The 20,787-nt window shown below is 37.9% G+C and overlaps 1 protein-coding gene across 1 annotated transcript in view; it reads right to left on the bottom strand.

The window, feature by feature from the left end:
* MDN1 (midasin AAA ATPase 1) overlaps positions 1 to 20,787 on the bottom strand; it is a 190,499-nt gene that overhangs the window by 147,503 nt on the left and 22,209 nt on the right. The window contains exons 3-10 of the mRNA XM_036767059.1: positions 19,100 to 19,324; positions 18,561 to 18,668; positions 18,247 to 18,439; positions 16,858 to 17,070; positions 16,531 to 16,662; positions 11,738 to 11,841; positions 10,075 to 10,189; positions 1,159 to 1,352 (exon numbers count right to left, since the gene is read on the bottom strand). Coding sequence (XP_036622954.1) covers positions 1,159 to 1,352; positions 10,075 to 10,189; positions 11,738 to 11,841; positions 16,531 to 16,662; positions 16,858 to 17,070; positions 18,247 to 18,439; positions 18,561 to 18,668; positions 19,100 to 19,324 — 1,284 coding nt within the window. The remainder of the gene's footprint in view (positions 1 to 1,158; positions 1,353 to 10,074; positions 10,190 to 11,737; positions 11,842 to 16,530; positions 16,663 to 16,857; positions 17,071 to 18,246; positions 18,440 to 18,560; positions 18,669 to 19,099; positions 19,325 to 20,787) is intronic.

Here is a 20,787-nt window from a genome sequence, read left to right as displayed (position 1 = left end):
TATGAAGCCACAGCAGATCATTTGAATATAAAGTACTTGACAAATACAGGCTCAGATGTTTTTAACAGGAGTATCTGGAGAGCCAGGAACTGGGCAACTGGTAGCTTTGGAGAGAGGAAATCTCACAAATGGAAACAAAATTGACAGAGATCACTTGCCTCCCAATTTTAGCTTGGGAAAGCTTCTCCGCCGAGACAAAACCAAGAAGTGTCTTTATTCCTTTCTAGTTCAATAGGCTTCCAACCCCACAACCCTCAAAGGGTGAACCATGCATAATGACCTGAGAGAAAAAACATGGGAGTTTTCCAAAGAGTCCTGGATTTGGAGAAGACCTAAATTTATACTGACTCTGTTACTTAACTCCAGAATGACCCTGGACAAGTTATTTGGAATTCACAAGATTTTGTGTTGACCCATAAAATGAGGAAGTTGGACTAGATCAGCAGTACACAATCATTTTTGCATCTTGGTCTGATGAAGCCTATGGACCCTTTCTTACAAGTTTTTAAATCATTAAAGGAAATGCTGTAAGTTGAGGGACCTCCTGAAATCTATAGAATCCTTATTTGTCCCTGGACCTCAGGTTGAGAATTCCTGGCCCAGACAGTTTCTTAAGGTTCCAATGGCCTAACTTTTGCCGGGACCATCCAGGACTAATGATAGCAACAAAAAAGTACACAAAGAGAAACTTTTATCTTTATCATGCATTCCCTAAGAGGAATTGTTCAATTGTTTAGTTGTTTTTCAGTCATGTCCAATTCTTCATGACCCCATTTGGGATTTTCTTGACAAAGATACTGAAGAGGTTTTCTATTCCTTCTCCTGTTCATTTTATAGATGAGGAAACTGAGACAAAGTGACTTACCAGGGTCACACAGCTGGTAAGTGTCTGAGGCTGGGTTTGAACTAAGCAAGATGAATCGTCCTGACTCCAGGCCCAGCACCCTATCTACTCTACCATCTGGCTGCTGCCCCTATATCCCAACAAGGATATAGCTACATAACACAAAAGAAAAAATTGGCAGAATTTCATAAACTGATCCCAGTAAATTATAAGGTTCTGGCCAAGAAGGCACTAAAACAACAATACAGATATAGATATAGATAGACAGACAGACAAACAGTTCAGGAATTGGCTAATTAAACCACATTCAATACCGCAGAGATAATTCTCTTCCTTCAAGGCTTGGACTTTTGTCATTTCCTTTGGCTTCTGAGACATCCATAGATACTTCCTCGTTTCCATAGCAGCTGTTGCTCCCACATTGATGTTTATCTCCAGTAAGTTTTAAATAAATATCTAAAAGATGATCAGCTGCACCTGACAGGCTGGGATACCTGCTCTGAAGAATCTGACAGGAAAGAAAAAAAAGACAAAAATTTTTTAAAGAACTAATGACCTCACAAAGTGCTCACAAAAAACTGAAACAAAAATATCCTATTTATGAAAACTGGAGTACCAAGAGGCGAGTTTTCTCTATCTTGAATTTCTTTCATTCTTCCCACTACAGTAACACTTCCTCTATGATCAGGAATTTAATGCCTCAGCAACTTACCCTATCCAAAACTGAGCTCTAAGAACTGAAAAGTAAATCAGAAAAACCCGAGAGCTTCCAAAATTTGTCATATACTACATATCATAAGACTCATGGAATTACCTACAGCAATAAGACTCATGGAATTACCTACAGCAAAGTATGAGGTCCTTCAGGCTCACACACAATTCTGCCATATAATAATTTCATTTTTATGTCCCTAGTTGGTAAGATAGATCAGAAAAAGCAATATGACATATGGTAGACACATTGACAATAGTTTAAAGAGCTAGCAACAAGGGAAGAGAGAGACAATATGAAAAGACACAAGAAAGAATACACAACGATGCAAAGCTATTAAGAATATGGCAAGGTCCTGACCATTCACTGTATGATAATATTTGCAATACAGTAATTTGGAACAACAATTCGCCCTCCAAAAAAAGTTTATATTGTGGACTGGATGTGCTTATTTAATATAAAAGAAATGACAAGTTATCCCAAATTAGCCGTATGTATATGGTGAGACCACAGACTGGTCAGAGCAAAAAGATCAATACCAAAATTGAACAATAAAAATAAGCTATGGCAAGCAAATAAAAATGTTTTAAAAGCTTGCTGAAAATTAGAAATAGAAAAAGAAACAGATCTATACAGACTAGCATCCTTTCTAAGGTTAAGTTTAACATAAAACGATCACCACAATAATGAAACCAAGAGGGTAGACAGAAACCACATCAGTCAGTAAACTCATGGTCTCCTAGGCAATCTAATCAAGCAAGAAATCAGTAAGCATTTATTACAGGCTTACAATGTGCCAAGTACTGTGCTAAGCATTGTGAATATAAAGACAAAAGCAAAAACAGTTCCTACCTTCAAGGAGCTTATAGAAGAGAGAGACAGAGACAGAGGCAAAGACAGAGTGAGAGTATGTCATATACAAAATATCTACAAAGCAGATGCAAAGTAACAGACAGGAAGACACTAGCAGACTGGAGGACCAGGAAAGGCCTACAAAAGACAGCACTTAAAATGGACAAGGAAAGATCTCCTATAGAACGTTGTACTTAATTGGAAGTGTTTTGTAGGAAGCCAGAGATTCTAAGAGGCAGAGAAACAGCATTCCAGGCATGGGAGACAACTTTAAGAGATGGGAGATGGAGCACTGCATGTGAAGAACAGCAAGTAGGTTAGCATGGCTGGACCCTAGAAGTCTTTGGAGAGGAAGAATGAGTAAAAGGACTGGAAAGAAAGAAGGATCAAGGTTGTAAAGAACACTAAACGGCAAAAAAGGGAGTCCGCATTTGATTCTAGACGAAACAAGGATCCACTGGAGTTCATTAAACAATAAAGTAACATGATCAGACATAAATTTTGGGAAAAATCACTTCAGTAGCTATGTAGAGGTTAGGACTAATTATAATGGAAGACCACTACAAGGGTCCAGGCAAGAAATGATTCAGACCTGAACTAGGGTAGTGGTTGTGTGGAAAGGAGGGGACGGGTAAAATATGTATTGTGGAGGTAGAAAAAATATTTAGCATCCACTGGCTACATGGGGCAAGTGTGAGTATGGAGCTAAGAATGATAGTAAAGTCACAAACCTAGGTGACAGGAGGCTGGTAGTGTCTACTAAAAAAACAAAGAAGTTCAGCAGAGAAGGCAAGGGAAGGAGGGGAGATAATGAGTTCTCTTTTAGTCATGTTGAGTTTAATATCTAGCTCAAAATACATAATAGTAGTTCTTGATGTTAGAGTTTAAGACAGACTAGGGCTGGATATATAGGCTTCAAAGTCAACTACATAAAGATGATAACTGAACCACAGGGAGCTCATGATATCATTAAATGAGAAAGTACTGAGTACTGAGAGAAAACAGAATAGTCCAGGACAGCACACTTAAGGGAGTGTGACAATAAATGTGGAAGCTCCATTGTTATTTTTGGAGAAAATAAGTTGCAATAAAATATCAACAGATCTTTTCCATTTTTCACATAATTTTTATCCTTAAATATTCTTTGATCATCAAGCTAAAATTTCCAAACTTTAAGTTAATTTGCATTCTTTCCATCACTTCTTATTGTTCTATGAAGGGATAAGTCCCATAATCTTCTACCACATTCTGCTCTCAACTGCTGCTGCCCTGGGGTGAAAGCAAACTCAATTTAGTCAGCAGTGTCATGTGAAAAAGCTGATGTGAACCTGGGCTGCCCGAAGAAAAGACAAAGCTTCTACTAACAAGAGATGATGGTTCCTCTGTACTGTCAGATCAGATGCCATGTGGAGATGAATAAGTTAGAAAACATCCAGAGATGGGAAACCAGGATGATGGAGCACCTGTAGTTCATTTCATGAGCATCAGTTAAAGAGACTGGAGATATTTAGTCAAAAGAACTGAGAACTGAAGGAGGACACAAAAGCTGTCTCCCAACTATCTGATAGGCTCTCACATGGAAGAGGGATTAGACTTGTGTTATTTGGTGCCGGGGGCAGAACCAGGAGCAGTGGCTACAAGTGGCAAAGAGACAAACTGAGATTTTAAGTCAGAAAGCTAATACAGGAATTACAACTGTTCAAAAGTGGGAATGTGGGCTGCCTCAATAGGTGGTGAGTATCCCCTCCTAGAAGTTGTAAGCAGAGGCAGGAGAGCTACGTGCTGGATATATTAGAGTAGGGATTCCTCCTCTGTATATATTCCTTTCATGCATTATAACTTCCCTGAGATCCCTTCCAATTCTTTAATTCTGTCATTCTGTGATTCTGAGAGTACATATCAGTCTGATATAAATCCACATCAACTACTTGTAGGAAAAAATTTAATATAATACACACAGGCATACTGTAAATATTTCCCTATCTTTTCATTTTAATTTTAGAGCCTTTTTGTTGTATAAAATTATTTTCTTTATATAATCAAATCTATCAATTTTGTCATGAGTGATTTTTTGTTTACAGTTTCTCTTCTCTCTATTGCTATGATAAATGTATTATTCCATTTTCGTGAAGTTTTTTTTTAACCCCTAACTTAGTAAGTCAGTGAAAGTTTATCATGGTATATGGTGAGACATATTTTTGTTGTTCATCATTTCAATTGTGTCCAACTTTTCAAGACCCCTTTTGGGGTTTCTTGGCAAAGATACTGGAGTGGCTTGCCATTTCCTTCTCCAGCTTATTTTACAGATTAGGAAACTGAGGCAAACACGGTTAAGTGACTTGCCCAGCATCACACAGCTACTAAGTGTCTAAGCTCTAAGGCCACATGTGAACTCAGAAAGATTGAGTCTTCCTGACTCTAGGGTCAGTGCTCTGTCCACTGCACCATCTAGCTGTCCCATGAGCTCAGAATATTTTTAAATGTCAAAGACAAAAAAAAAATAAAAGAAAACAAATTATATTAAAAGTTATAAAAAGACATGTATTTTTAAAGTTCATGGAGCAAGGGAAGGAATAAGCATTTACATAGTCTACTCTGTTCTAGGCACTGGATTAAGTGCTTTTTACAAATATTATCCCGGGATTAATATTTACTAGACAACAGGATTGATTTCTGGATCCCCTGTTCTGCTCCACTAGCCTATTTTTCTATTCTTTTCCCAGCCACAATCAGTTTATTTTATAATTTTTGTTATAGTATCTATCTTCTGCACTTTGGTAAGACTAGTCTCTCTTCACCAATTTTCTTTTTTCAGAGATACTGATAACCTTATCCAACTATCATTCCACTTGAGTTTGGTTGTAATTTACACGTTTCTTGGAAATAATCTATTAGTACTTTTATTGACAGTGCATCAAATCTGTTATTTTTGGAAATACTGATTTTTACTACATCTGCTCACCCTAACCCTGAGCAGGGTGTATCCCTCCATTTGTTCTGTCAATATCATCTGAAGCTGGTTCCATTTGTGTAAGTCTCTCTTATGTCTTGAGAAATTAATACCCAAATATTTGATATATTTTATCATTATTGTAAAGAATTTTTTTTCATTTTAATAGTTTCTCTTTGTTGTTGGTGATACAATAAAAAAGAAGATGAATTTATGGGTCTATTTTGTATTTCTCTATCAAAGTCAATTGATCTCAACACAGTGGATAAAGTGTTTATTAAGCATTTATGATATGCCAAGTACTGTGTTCTAAGCACTGAGGATACAAAAAAATAAGATGGTTTCTAACCTCAAAGAGTTTACAATCTAATTAAGACAGGAAGAGACAAAATGCAAAAAGGAGCTAGAAAAAAAGAGGACAAGCTAACTGCTGGGGAAGAGGAACAGCCCAGGCAGTGAGCTGACTCGGGAGAGAAGCGAGCAGACTGGCTAGGGTCCCCCATGAAATCACAGTAGCCAGGATCCCAGCCAAGGACTCAGTAAACAGGAGAGTAGCCCTTAGAGAAGAGCCATTCAGAAGTGATCGAGGCCGCTGGTGGAGAGGTAGAACAGTCCAAAATGGACTGGATTTGAAGTCAGAAGACCCAAATCAAAATTGTGGCTCTGCTACTTACTACCTAAGTAATCCTGAGCAAATTACAGCTTCTCTTGGCCTCAGTTGTCTCATCTGTAAAATGAGGGAGACAAACTAGAGGACCTCTAAGGTCCCTTGCAAGTCTCTAAATCTATAATCCCTTACTTTTTTACTAATTTGTTTTGGGTTTTCTAAGTCTACCATCATGCCCTTTTTCCAATCAATTTTTTTCCATGAAAATCTGTCTTCTCTTTCTCCTACTTCCCCCTACTCGTTCAGAAAAACAGGAAAACAAAACTCTTATTACAAAACATGTATAGCAAACAAATTCCCACATTGGTCAGGTCCAAAAACGTATGTCTCAATCTACACTCTCTGTGAGTTGGTGCACAGCATGTTTCATGAGTCCTCTGGAATCATGGCCAGTCGTTACACTGATCAGAATACCAAAGTCTTTCCAAGTTGTTTGTCTTCCCAATAATGCTGTTGTTAAATAAAGTATTCTTCTGGTTTAGCTCACTTCACTCTTCAATAGTTCATATGAGTCTTCCTGGGATTCTCTCAAATTGTATCCACTTTTCTTATAACAGAGAGTAATTCTGATAAATTCATATGCTATCTGAATGCAATCAAACAAATGCCATTCACACGGCAAGGCCCCCTGAGGAAAAGAAAGAAGGAAGCATGCCCCAGGCAGATGAAAACACCACCAGCACCTTGACTACCACCTTCCCTCAGACCATGACGGAGACAGACCAGGCCGTTGAATACAAGTGCCTTGGAACAAAAATGCTCCTAGCTCAGTATCAAACGGTCCAAAAGCAGAAACCAACGTGATCTTATCACTGGAAATAACATTAAAGAGGAAGAATTACCTCTCCTGCTTTGCTGTTGCACCCTAAGCACTACTGAGCCTTTCATCTAACTTCAAAGCTGAAATGTCCTATGAAAGGAAGCAGCCCAAGTTGTTTCCACTTCTAGAATGTGAGCTCCTTGGGCTACTTTTATCCCCAGAGCTTAGCACAGTGTTTTGCACATATTAAGTGCTTAATGAATGTTTTATTCCTTCTGTAAACAAATATATTTTAATTTTCTAATTGCTGATCTTTGTTCCTTTAATTGCCTTTTCATACTTTGTTGCAGGTTAAGATTTCCTAAACTTTCAAATAGAAGTCCTGTTAAAACCCCATTTAATAGAGGTTTTAAATGGGATCACTTCTGGTTTTTTTCCATGATTTGTAATTTTTTTTCAAATAATTTTTTTTAATCACACGGAAAGATTTTTCAATTAGTATTTTTTTAAAAAAATGGTTTCTGTATTTCATCAAAATGTTTCTTTGCTTACAATATATGATGCAAATCATTATTTACTTTATAAGATTTATTATGCTGTTCCTTAGTGCTAAACCACCCAACCACTCCCTTTATTTCATTAAAAGAAAAAAGGATAACCTAACAAACAAGAGTATAGTCTTAGAATGCAAAGAGCATTGGAATTTGGTGTCAACTAACCAACCAACAAGCATTTGTTAAGTGGCTACAAAGTAAGTGTTAAGCACTGTGATAGGCCCTGGGGATAGTAAAGAAAAAAAAAAATTATTCCTGTCCTTGAAGAGGATTCATCAAAGGCTTATCAAACATCTATCAATTCAGAACATCTGGATCCAAATCTTGCCTCTGCTACTTACTCTGTGACCTTGGGCAACTCATTTTACTTCCATAGGCACAGGTATCAGTTTCCTTTTCTGTAAAATGAGCAACTAGACCACAAATGCTCTTTATATTCCAGCTTTATAATAATTGTTTTATGATTCATAAAGTCACACATAAATGAGTGTTTATAGTACTGTGTACAAGTGCCAAAAAGAAAAAGGAAAAATTACTCGATATTCTGACTTTTCAAATAATCAAATCTACTGACTTTACATTAATTTCTTTCACAACTGACAATCTCCATTGATAGAAGCAGTCTTGCCACCAGTTCTCCATACAAATGAAATTACAAGTGCAGCCAAAAAAAAAAGACATAACACATTTTTTCATTAAGCATATTAATTGTTCTACTACACATTTTATTTCACTTTGGGGATATCAGTATTCTCTATCCACACTGCTGAAACCGAGACTAGCAGCAAGATTTCACTTTTGGAGAATTAGAAGACTACGTATTTTTTTTTAAAATACAGTTTTCATTTTCCTCAGCTTGGTACTTAAGCAAAATGGATAGAAAGCTACCTCCCAGTTTCTCAAGATAAAAGGCTCCTTCCTTCTTGAACCTGGTACACACACGAGTACTAGTAAGGTGAGCAGGTTTGAGAAGGCATGTCTTTGTATTTGTCACGAGTTCAATAAAAGCAGAGGCCAAAGGATAAATTTCCATTTCCAATGTTAACAAGCATTAGAGCTTCTGTCAAGCATTTATTCAGGGGAGAAGCACTAAAATTTATTAATATGAAAACACTTAGGAATAACTGCTCAACTCTCTTCTCAAAATTAGAACACTAGGTACAATGAATGGTGTATTTCATACTCTGCCCATGAGGGAGAAGAAATAAAATCTAATAGAAAACGATACTGTTCCTGACATCATTTCAATGCTATGCTCTGATATGTGGGCAAAGGCTATAAAATGTAGAAAGGGAGAAAGTCTTTTTATCATTCACTCCCTCACTTTCCTCCCCAACAAATAACCACATAGATAAAACTGAATAAAGCAATGACCACTCACAAAGTAAACTAGTAATCCAGCAGCCTACAAAGTTAAAGTTTACACTTAAGACAACCACCAAAAAGGGGGTAATGTGACTAGAACAGTCACAGAGCATTTGAATCTTTGGACCTTCAGGAACATCCAACATAAGACTCTTCAATTAAAAAGTGAGAAAATTGAGGCCCAGAGAGGTTATGCAGCAGATTATATACATCCCTGTTAGCCTAGTCATCTGAGATATCCGTTTCCCGTATTTCAGGAATCATCCTAAAGATACATGCGCTCTTAGAAAATAGAGCTACTTTATTTTATATCTTATGTGTAAACATGGCTAATTATCTAATTTAACACAAAATATATTTCCTTTGCTTTTATCACTCTCTACAGCCAATGTCATTTTATCCTTGCTATTCACATTATTAGAGTACCCCAAGGGCTGGGATTTGACCTGTTTATATGGAGCTGATCATGAATGAAGGAAAAAGCACCTGAGTGTTTACTATGTTTAAAGTAATGTGCTAAGTGCTACAGACACAAATAAAAAAAAAAAAAGACAGGACAGGCCCTGCTCTCAAGGAGCTCACTTTCTATAAACGAACACAGCTGTCACAGAAGGCCCCAGGTACAAGTCAGATTATGGGCTTCAGTGTCATTTCCACAGATAAAAACCATATCCATTTCTGATGTTGAATCATTTTGACAATGCTAAGAACTTTGATGGTGATAACTTTCTTTCTAGGTCTTCCGTAGTAATAGCTACTGAGGAAGAGAGAGTATATAGTACCTAGAGGGACAACTGCCACCACATCTTCACAAGAACTGCCTCCTTGGATGATGGCTGCAGAGGCCAGACAGGAAAAAAGAGTCGGTAGTATGGAAGACACTGCTATTACAGGGTTTTTGTATTTATGTGCCCAGAAGTGGCAGCTAGCTGGGGGTGAAGAAAAGATAGGCCCCTTCTCCATAAGGGTTGGTCCCCTCAGTGATGAATGCAGAAGCCAGGCTGGATGTAGGGCTAGTGTTCTAGGAACATGGTATCCCTAGGGTTTGGGGCTTCAAGGTTCTGCGTTATTTACATTTGGGTCTGTGGGAAGGTTCTAGTGGTTTAAACCATCTAGCAGATGCCATTTGCTATCTCTTCCTCAGGGTGTTATGGTCTCTCAACTAAGCCACCTTTCCTAATAATGAATAAAACCCAGAAATATGTTCTTCATACTGTATTCTAAAGAGCTCAGTTTAAGAATTTATTTCATATGGGTGTGCCCAATATCCTATTTTTTCATTAACATACAATTACATACTATCTTAATTTCAAAGTCACTGCCAATACCATCTAACAGATAATGAGACATATTTTAAAATGTAGGCATACCTCTTTCAGTTCTGTCTTATCCATGTTCTCCAGATGAATTCTGGTCCAATATTTGTCTAGCAAAATAGCATGGCTATTGTGGGGTCGGTACCAATTTCCTGCACAGCCAAACAACCTAAATGATAAAATAAAAAGTAGAAAGTCACATAGCTAGCAAGCATATTTAGCCAAATCTTCTGATGTGGTTCAAGTTATTAACTTCTGTCTTCAGTTCTAGAGCTTGTATATTTATCTCAAGGCTTCATTATCTATTTTTTCTATTTGAAACCTACTCACATGACTAAAGATGCTAACAATATTTTGCCTGTAAATGTTAAACTTAGCATAATATAAAACTCAAACTGAAGAGGTGCCCTTGTGAAAACAGGAACTTTAATAATAAAGTGTTGGTAGCCCTACAGACTGGTGTAAACATTTTGGAAAATAGCATGGTCATATACAGTAAAGAGCCACAAAACTGATCATACATTCTCACCTAGAGATTACCCTTTTAAATCTTTATCCTTAAAATGTCACATAAATGGTGGATGGGTGAAAATGTGTTTAATAGGAAAAAAAAATGGTAGGTGTGAAGAGGGGACTGCTCTCTACAAAAATATTCAAATACTATGTGTGTAATATTAAAAAATCTGGAAACAACCTATAAGCACAATGACTGGATAACGGTTAAATAAAATATGGTAAATTAAAGTAACAACGTTTTGGTTCCAGAAAAACAGCAAATGAGCGATAGAAGGAAATATGGAAGGTCCTATACAAGTTAACATAAAGGAAAATTGCTAATACAAGAGTTGTATACAACTGTACCTGCAAAATAAGTAAAGTTGAAGCAAAGTGCAAGGTAATAAAACTACAAACTTGAAAAAGAAAAAAGACCAAATAGATCTAGATCTTTGTTTATTTGCTACTCATTAATTTGTTCAACACTAAGAGTTCTACACGACAGGCAGCACAAGCGAGAAGATAAAGGGCTACTCTGAAACCTATATTTAGATCCTATCTCTGCACACCAGCAGAGAGACCAAGGGCAAGTAAATGAACCTTTCAGTGTCATTAAGACTATAAGATAATTAAAAAGGAGTTGTTGGTCTGCATAGCAAAGGGCAATTCCCTAGACTATAAATTAGAGAGGGTTGCACTATCTGGAGATCATCCAAACTATTGAAATCACAAAACTTTTGCCCAAGTTGTTTACAATTTCAGACTATAATCCCTCTCTTCTCTACTCTGATATAAGGCAGGTTTAGAAGTAGTCAATGAACAGTGCCTGTGTGTCTTAATGTAAAGACAGAAATGTACACAGACCCAACCCTCTAAATATATGATGGATAACTGTTTCTTCTTATTCTTTAACAATTCTTTAAATTGGCTTGAATCCTAAATAGTGTTCCTAATCAATTTCTAAAAGTGAGTTTCACTCGGTTATTTATTCAATAAAGCAGTTTGCTATATTCTGTAAAAGGATTTTCTAGCTCAAACATAGTTTGGACATAGAAGAAAGAAGTGCTATTTATCACTCTGATCATAATTATCTTATCAAACAAATTTTTTTATGATTGTGCTATATAGGCATCAAAGTTCAGGACCTTTCAGTTAAGAATTCAAAACTCTGAATTCCCATGAAAAGATGAAGATTTTCAACAGCATTCTTAACAATGCCTACCTTCTGGTTGCAAAGAACTGAAATCCAGGAGCCACTTTCAGACAATCACCACGACCAGGAATGAGAAGTTCTCGATTTTCCAAAAGAGGAATTAGCACAGAAATCTAAGAAAGAAAACTCAATTACTGAAGCTTTCAGAAAAAAATATATACATATCTAGAACAAGAAAAATACACTTGCCAAGTCACCTATGTAAACCAACAAAACACAGATCAAAAATCTGAATCTAGCTGAGATCCTCCAGCTCATGAAGACAGCAATATAACAGTCACATTATTTGTGGCTCATCAATATTCTACTAAGCAGCATCATTCCATGAAACACCAGCAACTTTAAAAATGAGAAAGTATATACACAGCACTTTGGCAATCCTAAAATGAAATACAAATTATAGCACTTCATAAATTATATATATATAGTGCCATACAAAAACTGTTCTTTTTACCCCACTTTGAAGCAGAAGATATACATATTTGAAATCACTCCCCCATTACTACTCTTCAAGAAAAAGTCTATAACCATATAATTAAAGTTCACATAGAATTAAATTTTAAAACACCACTAAAAAAGAACTTTGTTCTGAAAGGATATTATATAGATTGAGACTCCCGAAAGAAATGGAAACCTGAACAGCTAATGTTGCCCCTAAAGATGGATTCTACAGAAATACCAGTGAAGGGAGAAGGGAGACAAAGATTATCTTAAATGTCAAAATAGGTGTCTCTTTACGGTTGTTATCTATACGATGCCCTTCCTAATACCCCACTGCTAACTGACCAAATTTCCAATTCACTCTTAAACACCTGAGTTATGACCTATGGATAGAATCTGGACCTGTTAGTTATGTTAGAATGTTAGAATCTTGCCTCCCACATTTGACTATGTCACCATCTTAACATCATAGACCTATATAACATCTATGTACCACACTTTCCTCATTTTTAAAATGGGGATAATCTTGTCTGTAGTACCTAGAGAGTAGTGAGGCTCAGATGAGATAATGAACGTAAAGGACTTCACAAACCTTAAAAGTATAAATTAATAATAACAACAGAACAACATTTACATACACTTTAAGATCTACAAAGTGCTTCACAAATATTCTCTCAACTGAGCATCACAAGAATCTTGGAAGTACCATTACTATCCCCATTTTACGGATGAGGAAACCAACCCAGCCAGAGGTTTACTGACTTCCCAGGGTCATACACAGCTAGTAAGTGTCTGAGGGTGAACGTGAACTCAGATTTTCCTGACTCCAGGTCTAGCACTCTCACTACTGCGCCACTTACCCCACCTTACTGAGATCTATATCATTACCCACAAAAATTGTTCAAAACCTTTACTCTTTCTTCAATAGCCTCTGTCACTCACCTTACAACAGATCATTCACTGAGAGGAATGAGGCCAATATGAGCTACCAATAGCCCATTTTTCCTTAATCAAAACTGCATGGCTTCACAATCCACTTTCCCCTTTCCAGCACTGGTTACAGGAACCCCTCATTAATACTAATTTTCCACCTATACCTGACCCTTCCAGAACCTTGTTTCAAAAGAAACTCCCTATATCTTCTGTTTCTTCATTCTCTCCCTCTCCACCGGCTCCTTCTTATCTGCCTCTGAACATGTTCTATTCTATCTACTTTTAAAAAAACATTCTCCCTTCATCGTTCTAATTGGAATTTATTATCTTTCCCCAACTCTCTTCCTCATCCATGCTCCTCTCTGCCCAAAACTTTACTAATCCTGTCAAGAGCACCACCATTCTTCTGGTCTCTCACTCATAACATCATTAGTATCCAAAACTATCCTCTCCCTTACCCCACACATCAAAATCTGGTAATCCAGAGCTGCGAAATCTCACTCCCTCAGCCAGCCTCTTCAGCCTACTCACACAGCCACCACCTGCGTTCAGAACCTCATTGCCTCACACTGTACTCATTCTGCGTATACATACATAGGAGTCTGATAGAATGTAAGCTCACCGACAGCAGGAACTGTTTCCTTTTTGCCCCTGTATCCTCAGTAGTACAGTGAGCACTTAAGTATTTATTGTTTATCTATCCAGGTCCCACTCCATTGTCTCTTCTCATTCACTTTGTGTTGTTGTTCAGTCATTTTCAGTTGTGTCCAATTCTTTGTGACCCATTTGGTGTTTTCTTGGCAAAGATACTACAGTGGTTTGCCTTTCCTTCTCCAGGTCATTTTACAGATGAGGAACTGAGATAAAACAAGGTTAAGTGACTTACCCAAGATCACATAGCTAGTAAGTGTCTCAGGCCACATTTGAACTCAGGTCTCTTCCTGACTCTAGGCTCAGTATTCTATCCACTGTGCCATCTAGCTGCCTCCCATTCACCACCAAACTTTTAAAAAAAACTGTCTGTACCTGATGCCCCTGGCAATCTAGCCCATCCCATTCTACTGAATTTGCTCCCTCAAATTCTCTTTTCATCACCAAATCTAATTGGGTTTTTTCAGTACTCATCCTCCCTGACAAACCTAAAATACTTGGCACTGTTGATTGTCCTGTGCTCCTCTCTTTTCCCTTGGCTTCAGAGTTACTTACACTCTCTCGGTTCTCCTCCTAACTTAGTAATAGTTCCTTTCCTGTCTATGTTTCTGGTTCCTTGTCATCCTCCTTACCCTTCAAGACAGGCATTCCTAACGGATGACTTTGTCCTTCTGTCTATTCTCTAACCTGACAAATTCATTCACTCCTGACTTCAGCTACCAGCTCTGGGTAGAGATGACTCCTACGTCTTCAGCTCCAACCCCAACCTCTCTTCTTAGCTCCCTATTCACATGTTCCACTACTCACAAGACATCCTAACCACCATTTCCCAAAACCTGCTCCTCTTTCTGACTTCCCTATCAGTTTCTCAAAAGAGAATAAAACCTTGCTACCATCTTTGATTCTTCCCTCTCAAATCTAATTATAGCTTTAACTATACATACGTTATCTGTCTCTGCAATATCTCCCATATCCATTTCCACTGGATTGCTGCTACCATCACCTTAATACAGCCCCTTCACTACCACCTGTCTGAAAGACCACAATACCTAGGGTATTACAGACAGACATTTAGGAGGCACTGTGGAGATAGAATTGGGACAGGAGTCAGGAAGATATGTACTCAAATCTTGCCTCAAAAGACTTACTGTGTGACCCTGGGCAAATCAAATGACCTCTTTGCCTCAGTTTCCTCTACCTCCCTTGCAGGGCTGCTGTAAGTTTCTACTTGTAGAGCACTCAGCACAGTTCAAGTAAACAGCAGGCGCTATGTAAGCGCTTATTGCTCTCTCTTCTACCTTCCCTCCCAACAAGTCTCCCTGCTTCTATTCTCTCCCTCAATCCATCTTTCATACCAATGAATGAATGAAAAGAACTTGTTAAACACTTACATGCCAGCTTTTATCTTCCATGCAGCAATCTGTTCATGTCAGTGTTGCTAAAAAATCTACAATGCTTTCCTACTGCCTGGCATTTAACAATCCAACCCTCAGCCTACCTTTCAGTCTTATCTCTCTTACACACCCTTCCACATACTTTATACTCAAGCTACATGGCACCATTCTGTTCCCCAAAACTTGCCATGTGCTTTCCTGTCTCTTCACCTTTACTCACACTTGTTCCCTAACCCTGAAAGTTCTTCTTCCCCTGGCCCCCACCTACTCCTACTGAATTCTAAACCAGCCTTTAAAAAGCCTAATTCAAATGACAGCTCTTCCATAGTCTCCCTTGATCCCCTCCTCTGTTGGTGAGATTCTAGTCCCCATCAGCCAACTCTCAGATCTTTGTTTTGACTTCAACGCGCTTTTGTACACCTGTCATATTCTCCTACTAGACTATAGGCTGCAACCAAGCAAGGACCGTAGCTTACCTAACCCTTAGTTAGGGTCTCTCTCAGCGTTCTTCACAAAGCAGGTGCTTAACAAATGTTGTCTGCAGCTGAATCAGGGAAAACCTGTTCTATCATTTCCCTAAATTCTCACCTTCTAAAACATAGCTAATGTGATTTCTACCTGACCTGTCCATAAATATAATAAATGACTAACTCTTATCACTGAAGGAAAGGGGTCACATGCAAAACACGATGGGGAGAATCTTAACAATAGTTAGTCATGCTTTCTTTTTTTGTTTTTGTTTTTAAGACCAGGAGTACAATATCATTGGCACAGTGAGATCCTGATGAGCAGGCTCCTTCTACCAATGCTGATCAAGAACCTGCCCCACAACTTAAAGAGTCTTAGAGAGTTGCCAGGGGAATTGAGAAGTTAAATTCCTTGCACAGAATCACAAAGCCAGTGTGTGTCAGAGGCAGCACTAACAATACAGGTCTGATTAACTCCTATTCTGCACTGCCTCCCCAGTGATTACAGTCTCAAAGGGGTAGAGGGATAAAGTCTTTCTCCATTTAGTGAACTCATATTAGTTAGGTGACCAGCGATCATTTTCCTGAAACAATACAGACACTCCCCTAAGTCTTCAAGCTAAAATTGGATTCCTTAATATAATTCATTCACAGGGAGGGCTGACCAGGGAATGGGGCAATCAGAATATATGCCATCTTGGAGTGGGGGGGGAGGGCAGAAATGTGGAGAAAATTTATAATTCAAAATCTTGCGGAAATCAACGCTGAAAACTAAAAATATTAAATAAAAAAAGAATCTTAAAAAATATAATTCACTCATTCAAAAATCCTTTCTAGGCAAAGTATTTTGTTAAACATTAATAGTGCTAATGAAAATAAAAGATTTCCTATAGAAAATCCTGCAGAGGCTACATACCACATCTAAAGGAGCATAGTCAATGTCCTCCAGGAGTATCCATTGACCCTTGGTGACAGCCTGTGTCAAAGTCCCTGGTTGCCAAATAAACTCCCCTGGAACATCTGTGCAGCGATACATCCCCAACAGCATCTGCAAAGAGAACATGGCATTAAGCACAGACTACAAGACAGCATCATGGATCACCTGCAGGGAGACATCACATTTGCACAGCTTGACCTCTTCTCTAGATAAACTCAACGATTAGCTTTACATTCTCAGAGAACTGAAAACATCAAAATGTAGGTATTAACAGTTTCCAGGCTCAAAAAACTTGCCATTTCTTACCTTGCTGTCAGTTTGATCTCCAAGCTGAACTTTAAGAATCTGAGGTGATTTTCTTCTTCCAGTCATGGCAGCTAAATGCTCCACTAAGGATGTTTTGCCACATCCTATTGGTCCTTCTAGTAACACAGCACTCTGAGAAGCGACAGCCAAAGCCAAACTCTGGAGATTTTTAGAGACAGACTCGACCAGCACAAAAGACTGAGGTGCTACCTCCTGCTCAAATAAAGAATACTTGTTACTAACTGCACTGAAGAAAACAAGTACATACAAAAGTTACTTAGGAAATATTATTTTCCCCAAAAGATTATTAGCTCATTCCAAAAAGTCAACAGCCTTTTCTTGAACATTTGTCAATAAGATAATGCTGCTGAATCCCTGTGACTTCAAATGTTTATTTCTAATGGAGAAATATCTGTGTACCTTATGTAATCTACAGTATCAGAGACTCAAAATGCCTTCAAATGTAAAGTTGTGATGACCCAAGGGAAGTGAGACAAAAATTAATCAATAAAACTAATTTACAAAGTCTTCTATTTGTTCTGATACTTAAATCATTAAGAGCATTGAAAATTTCAAAACATTTCTGTCTCTGCACCCAATATTTTCTTTTGGGCTTTTGACTTTTCTTCTCAAGCTATAATACACTCCTATGGGACGGAGAAGCTGGAAAAAAATACAGAAATTAATTTCCAATACAAAATTTCCCAAATCTAACCCCTAAATGTAAATAAAATGGTTAACAAGAGTGTCAGGTCAAAAAACTAAGATGCTCTGGCCTCTTAGCAGTCAACCCTTCATAGCCATATGGAAGGTAGATTTAGGCTTGGTAGTAGTTCAAGGATACTACTCCCAGTTCAGCCATACTCTCATACTCAGCCTATTTTAAAAGTAAAGTTACTTTCCCTATTTTAAAAGTAAACTACCCAAACAAAAACTGTTTTTTCAAGTAATTGTCCAAGGAGTCTGAAATCCTCTTGTGGGAAAACTGGTACCATATTACCATCAAATAAAGAGGGACTACTAAAAGTCAAAAGAGCTGAGTTCAAGTCTATTCTAAAAACATTTATTAAGTCCTCATATACAAGGCATTGAGGATTCTAGATATTTGACTATGTAGCCTTTCAAAAGTCACCATACTTCAGCTTACTCATTGCAAACTGGAGATAATACTTGTTATACTGACATCTCAAGATGGGTATGTGTAATTAAATTCGAATCCCTTCACTGAATATTTTTTCCTGATAGTTCCAATTTGCCAAACCATAATGACAAGCGTTTTCAGCTTGTACGAACAGAACACAAATCTTGGTTAAGGGCAGGAATGGCTAAGATCAATCTTAGGAGAGCCATGTATTTTAATGAGAGAGATGACAATCACAATCTACCTACCTGCTCTGTGGGTGCTGGACACTGTCGTGGGAGAACTACTCCACAGACTGCTGTCACATGGGCTGAAAGATCACCAGAAATGATGTGGCCCTGTATATGCTGTGGTTCTTTCTCCCTATGCCAAAGGGCGGTATCTGGAGTGACCAAAACCAAGGCTTTCTCCACATCTTGCAGTTGTGCTTCTTCTAATAGCCTAAGAAAAAACCAAGATCCCCATTAGTTATTCTGAGGTAAGAACAACTGTACTGATGATGTCCCTAAAAAGCACAGTTAAAAGACTAAGATCAACAAGAAGACCTAGGAGTTTTATTTACTTAAGCCTGTAATGTATCAATTCTTCACTGCTGAAGATCTTCTTAAGGAAAGATAATTTGTGCTCTTCATTCATTGAAGTAATCAAAGCAAGACAATTTGCAGTGTACCTGGAAAGAAAAATCCACATGTTCCAAATTTACTTCATCACTGAGCGAAAACAAAAAATCAGACATAACATATGAACTAACCATACTTTCAAAAGATGAATCTTGGAAAAGAGCTATAAGGCTAGGAAATAGAAATTGGGATGCAATAACCTCCCCTTGGCTGCATGTATAAGCAGCTAAGTACTTTTATTCCAAGCTGGTTTCCTGATTCACATTTCACATAATTCCACCCTACCTCCTCACTCCCTGAAGTTGCATAAGCTTGAGGAAATGGAAGATGAATTCCAAAGACAAAAAATAACAAATTTAGAATGAGTCCCTCAAACGGAAATTCTCACAAGACAACCCAAAAATTCTGTGAAAAAATACATCTACCAGCTCCCACCTCCTGGCAGCTCTGGAAAAGTAGGAATATGCAAGTCTCTACATACCAGCGAACTAAAGTGTCATGACTCCTAAGGAGTGGGACGCACACACTCCAGTCCCAAAGCTCCCGAAATGCAGGCTGATTTTGCTGTAAAAACTTGAAGGCTGCTTCCATCAGGTCCCGCAATTTCATCCGCCGGCGGCCAAAGCGAACAGGATTGGCATCTGAACTTTCCAGGAAGAGTCTTTGAAAGATGGGGAAGGTGTCTTTAAAATATCTCAGGGCAAACCTTTCAAGAGAATGCAAGAAGATATTAAGTGTTACCTAAAACTGGAAGAAACATCCAAATACAGAAGCAACAAAACACAAAACAACATACCATGGGGCAAAGACCAAAAAAGAAAGAAGCGATGAGTATTAAAATCAAACACACGAGCCCAACATCACATTCAATCCTCAGGAACCAGAGGATCTGATAAGAGGATCCAGCTCCCCGTTGTCTGATAATACACATATGCTATGCTTAGTAGTGAAAGACAAGGAATAAGGAGGGAGATACACCTCATAGAACCACAAAGGAAAGGCTTAAGACTTAGAGTGCAACACAGAAATATAAAAAAAAAAATCAGGATGTAAAGGAGACACGAGACATCATTGCTCTTTGTTTCAAATCCTCATCTATAAAATGTCCTCACAATATCCTTATGAGGGTGGGTAGACCATGGGGGTAATTACAAATGAATTTTTTGAATTTAGGAGGAAAATAATATCAATAAATTACAATACTACAAACTGTTATCTATAATGTAATTTTATTACACAGTGTGAGAAAATTATGGTATATATAAGTTGTTTCCCAACAGAACTGGTTTCAATTCCGCCATTTCCTAAGGACTATGCATCATACAATGCAAGGCAAATGCAATACTGACTCACCACATGTAATAAGATTACTTATATATCATGCATGCATTGGTGTGTATGATACCAAGATATTATAAAAACAAATCAAAGTAGGAAAGAACAGTAAGGTACAAAGGATTTAACACTGCAAAGCATAACAGAAACGCTGCTTAAAGGCAGCTAGGTGAACAAAGGATAAAGCACTGAGCCTGGAGTCAGGAAGACCGAAGTTCAAATCCCATAGCAGACACTCTTTAGCTATGTGACCCTGGGCAGGTCACGTAACCTCAGCCCATCTGTTTCCTCATCTGCAAAATAGGGATCATAACAGGACCTACCTCACAGATTGCTCCAAGGATCAAATGAGACAATATTTGTAAAACACTTTGTAAACCTTAACCACTATATAAATGCTATTGTTGTTGTAATACCCGTATTATAGATGAGGACTTGAAACAGAGAGCAATGATGTCTCATTGTTAAAACTCAAAATAAACCACTATGATCAGCCTCGCTCTCACCAAAACAAAGCCAACAATACAAAGTGTACACAGGGACAGTTTAGATGTGATGAACCACTGAAACTCAACAGAACAACATAGCTCAGAGAAGGAAAAGGAAAAAAAAGTGTGTTGGTGAGATCTCATTTATTCACCATCACCATAAAATCTGCAACTACTGAGAAAACGCACTTGGCAAATCCATTCTTTGCCACTCCTTCAATTTAAAAATCTCCAACACTATTCCAAAATATAATTCCACCTTGTCGGAGAGACTTAATAGCAGTGAGGTTTCATGTTAGTACCGGCACTTCATTTCTGCATAGCATTAATGTAAGATGCGATGCCA

Source organism: Trichosurus vulpecula, chromosome 7 (genome assembly GCF_011100635.1).
Source record: "Trichosurus vulpecula isolate mTriVul1 chromosome 7, mTriVul1.pri, whole genome shotgun sequence".
NCBI lineage: Eukaryota > Metazoa > Chordata > Mammalia > Diprotodontia > Phalangeridae > Trichosurus > Trichosurus vulpecula.
This window is presented reverse-complemented; position numbering and strand designations above follow the sequence as displayed.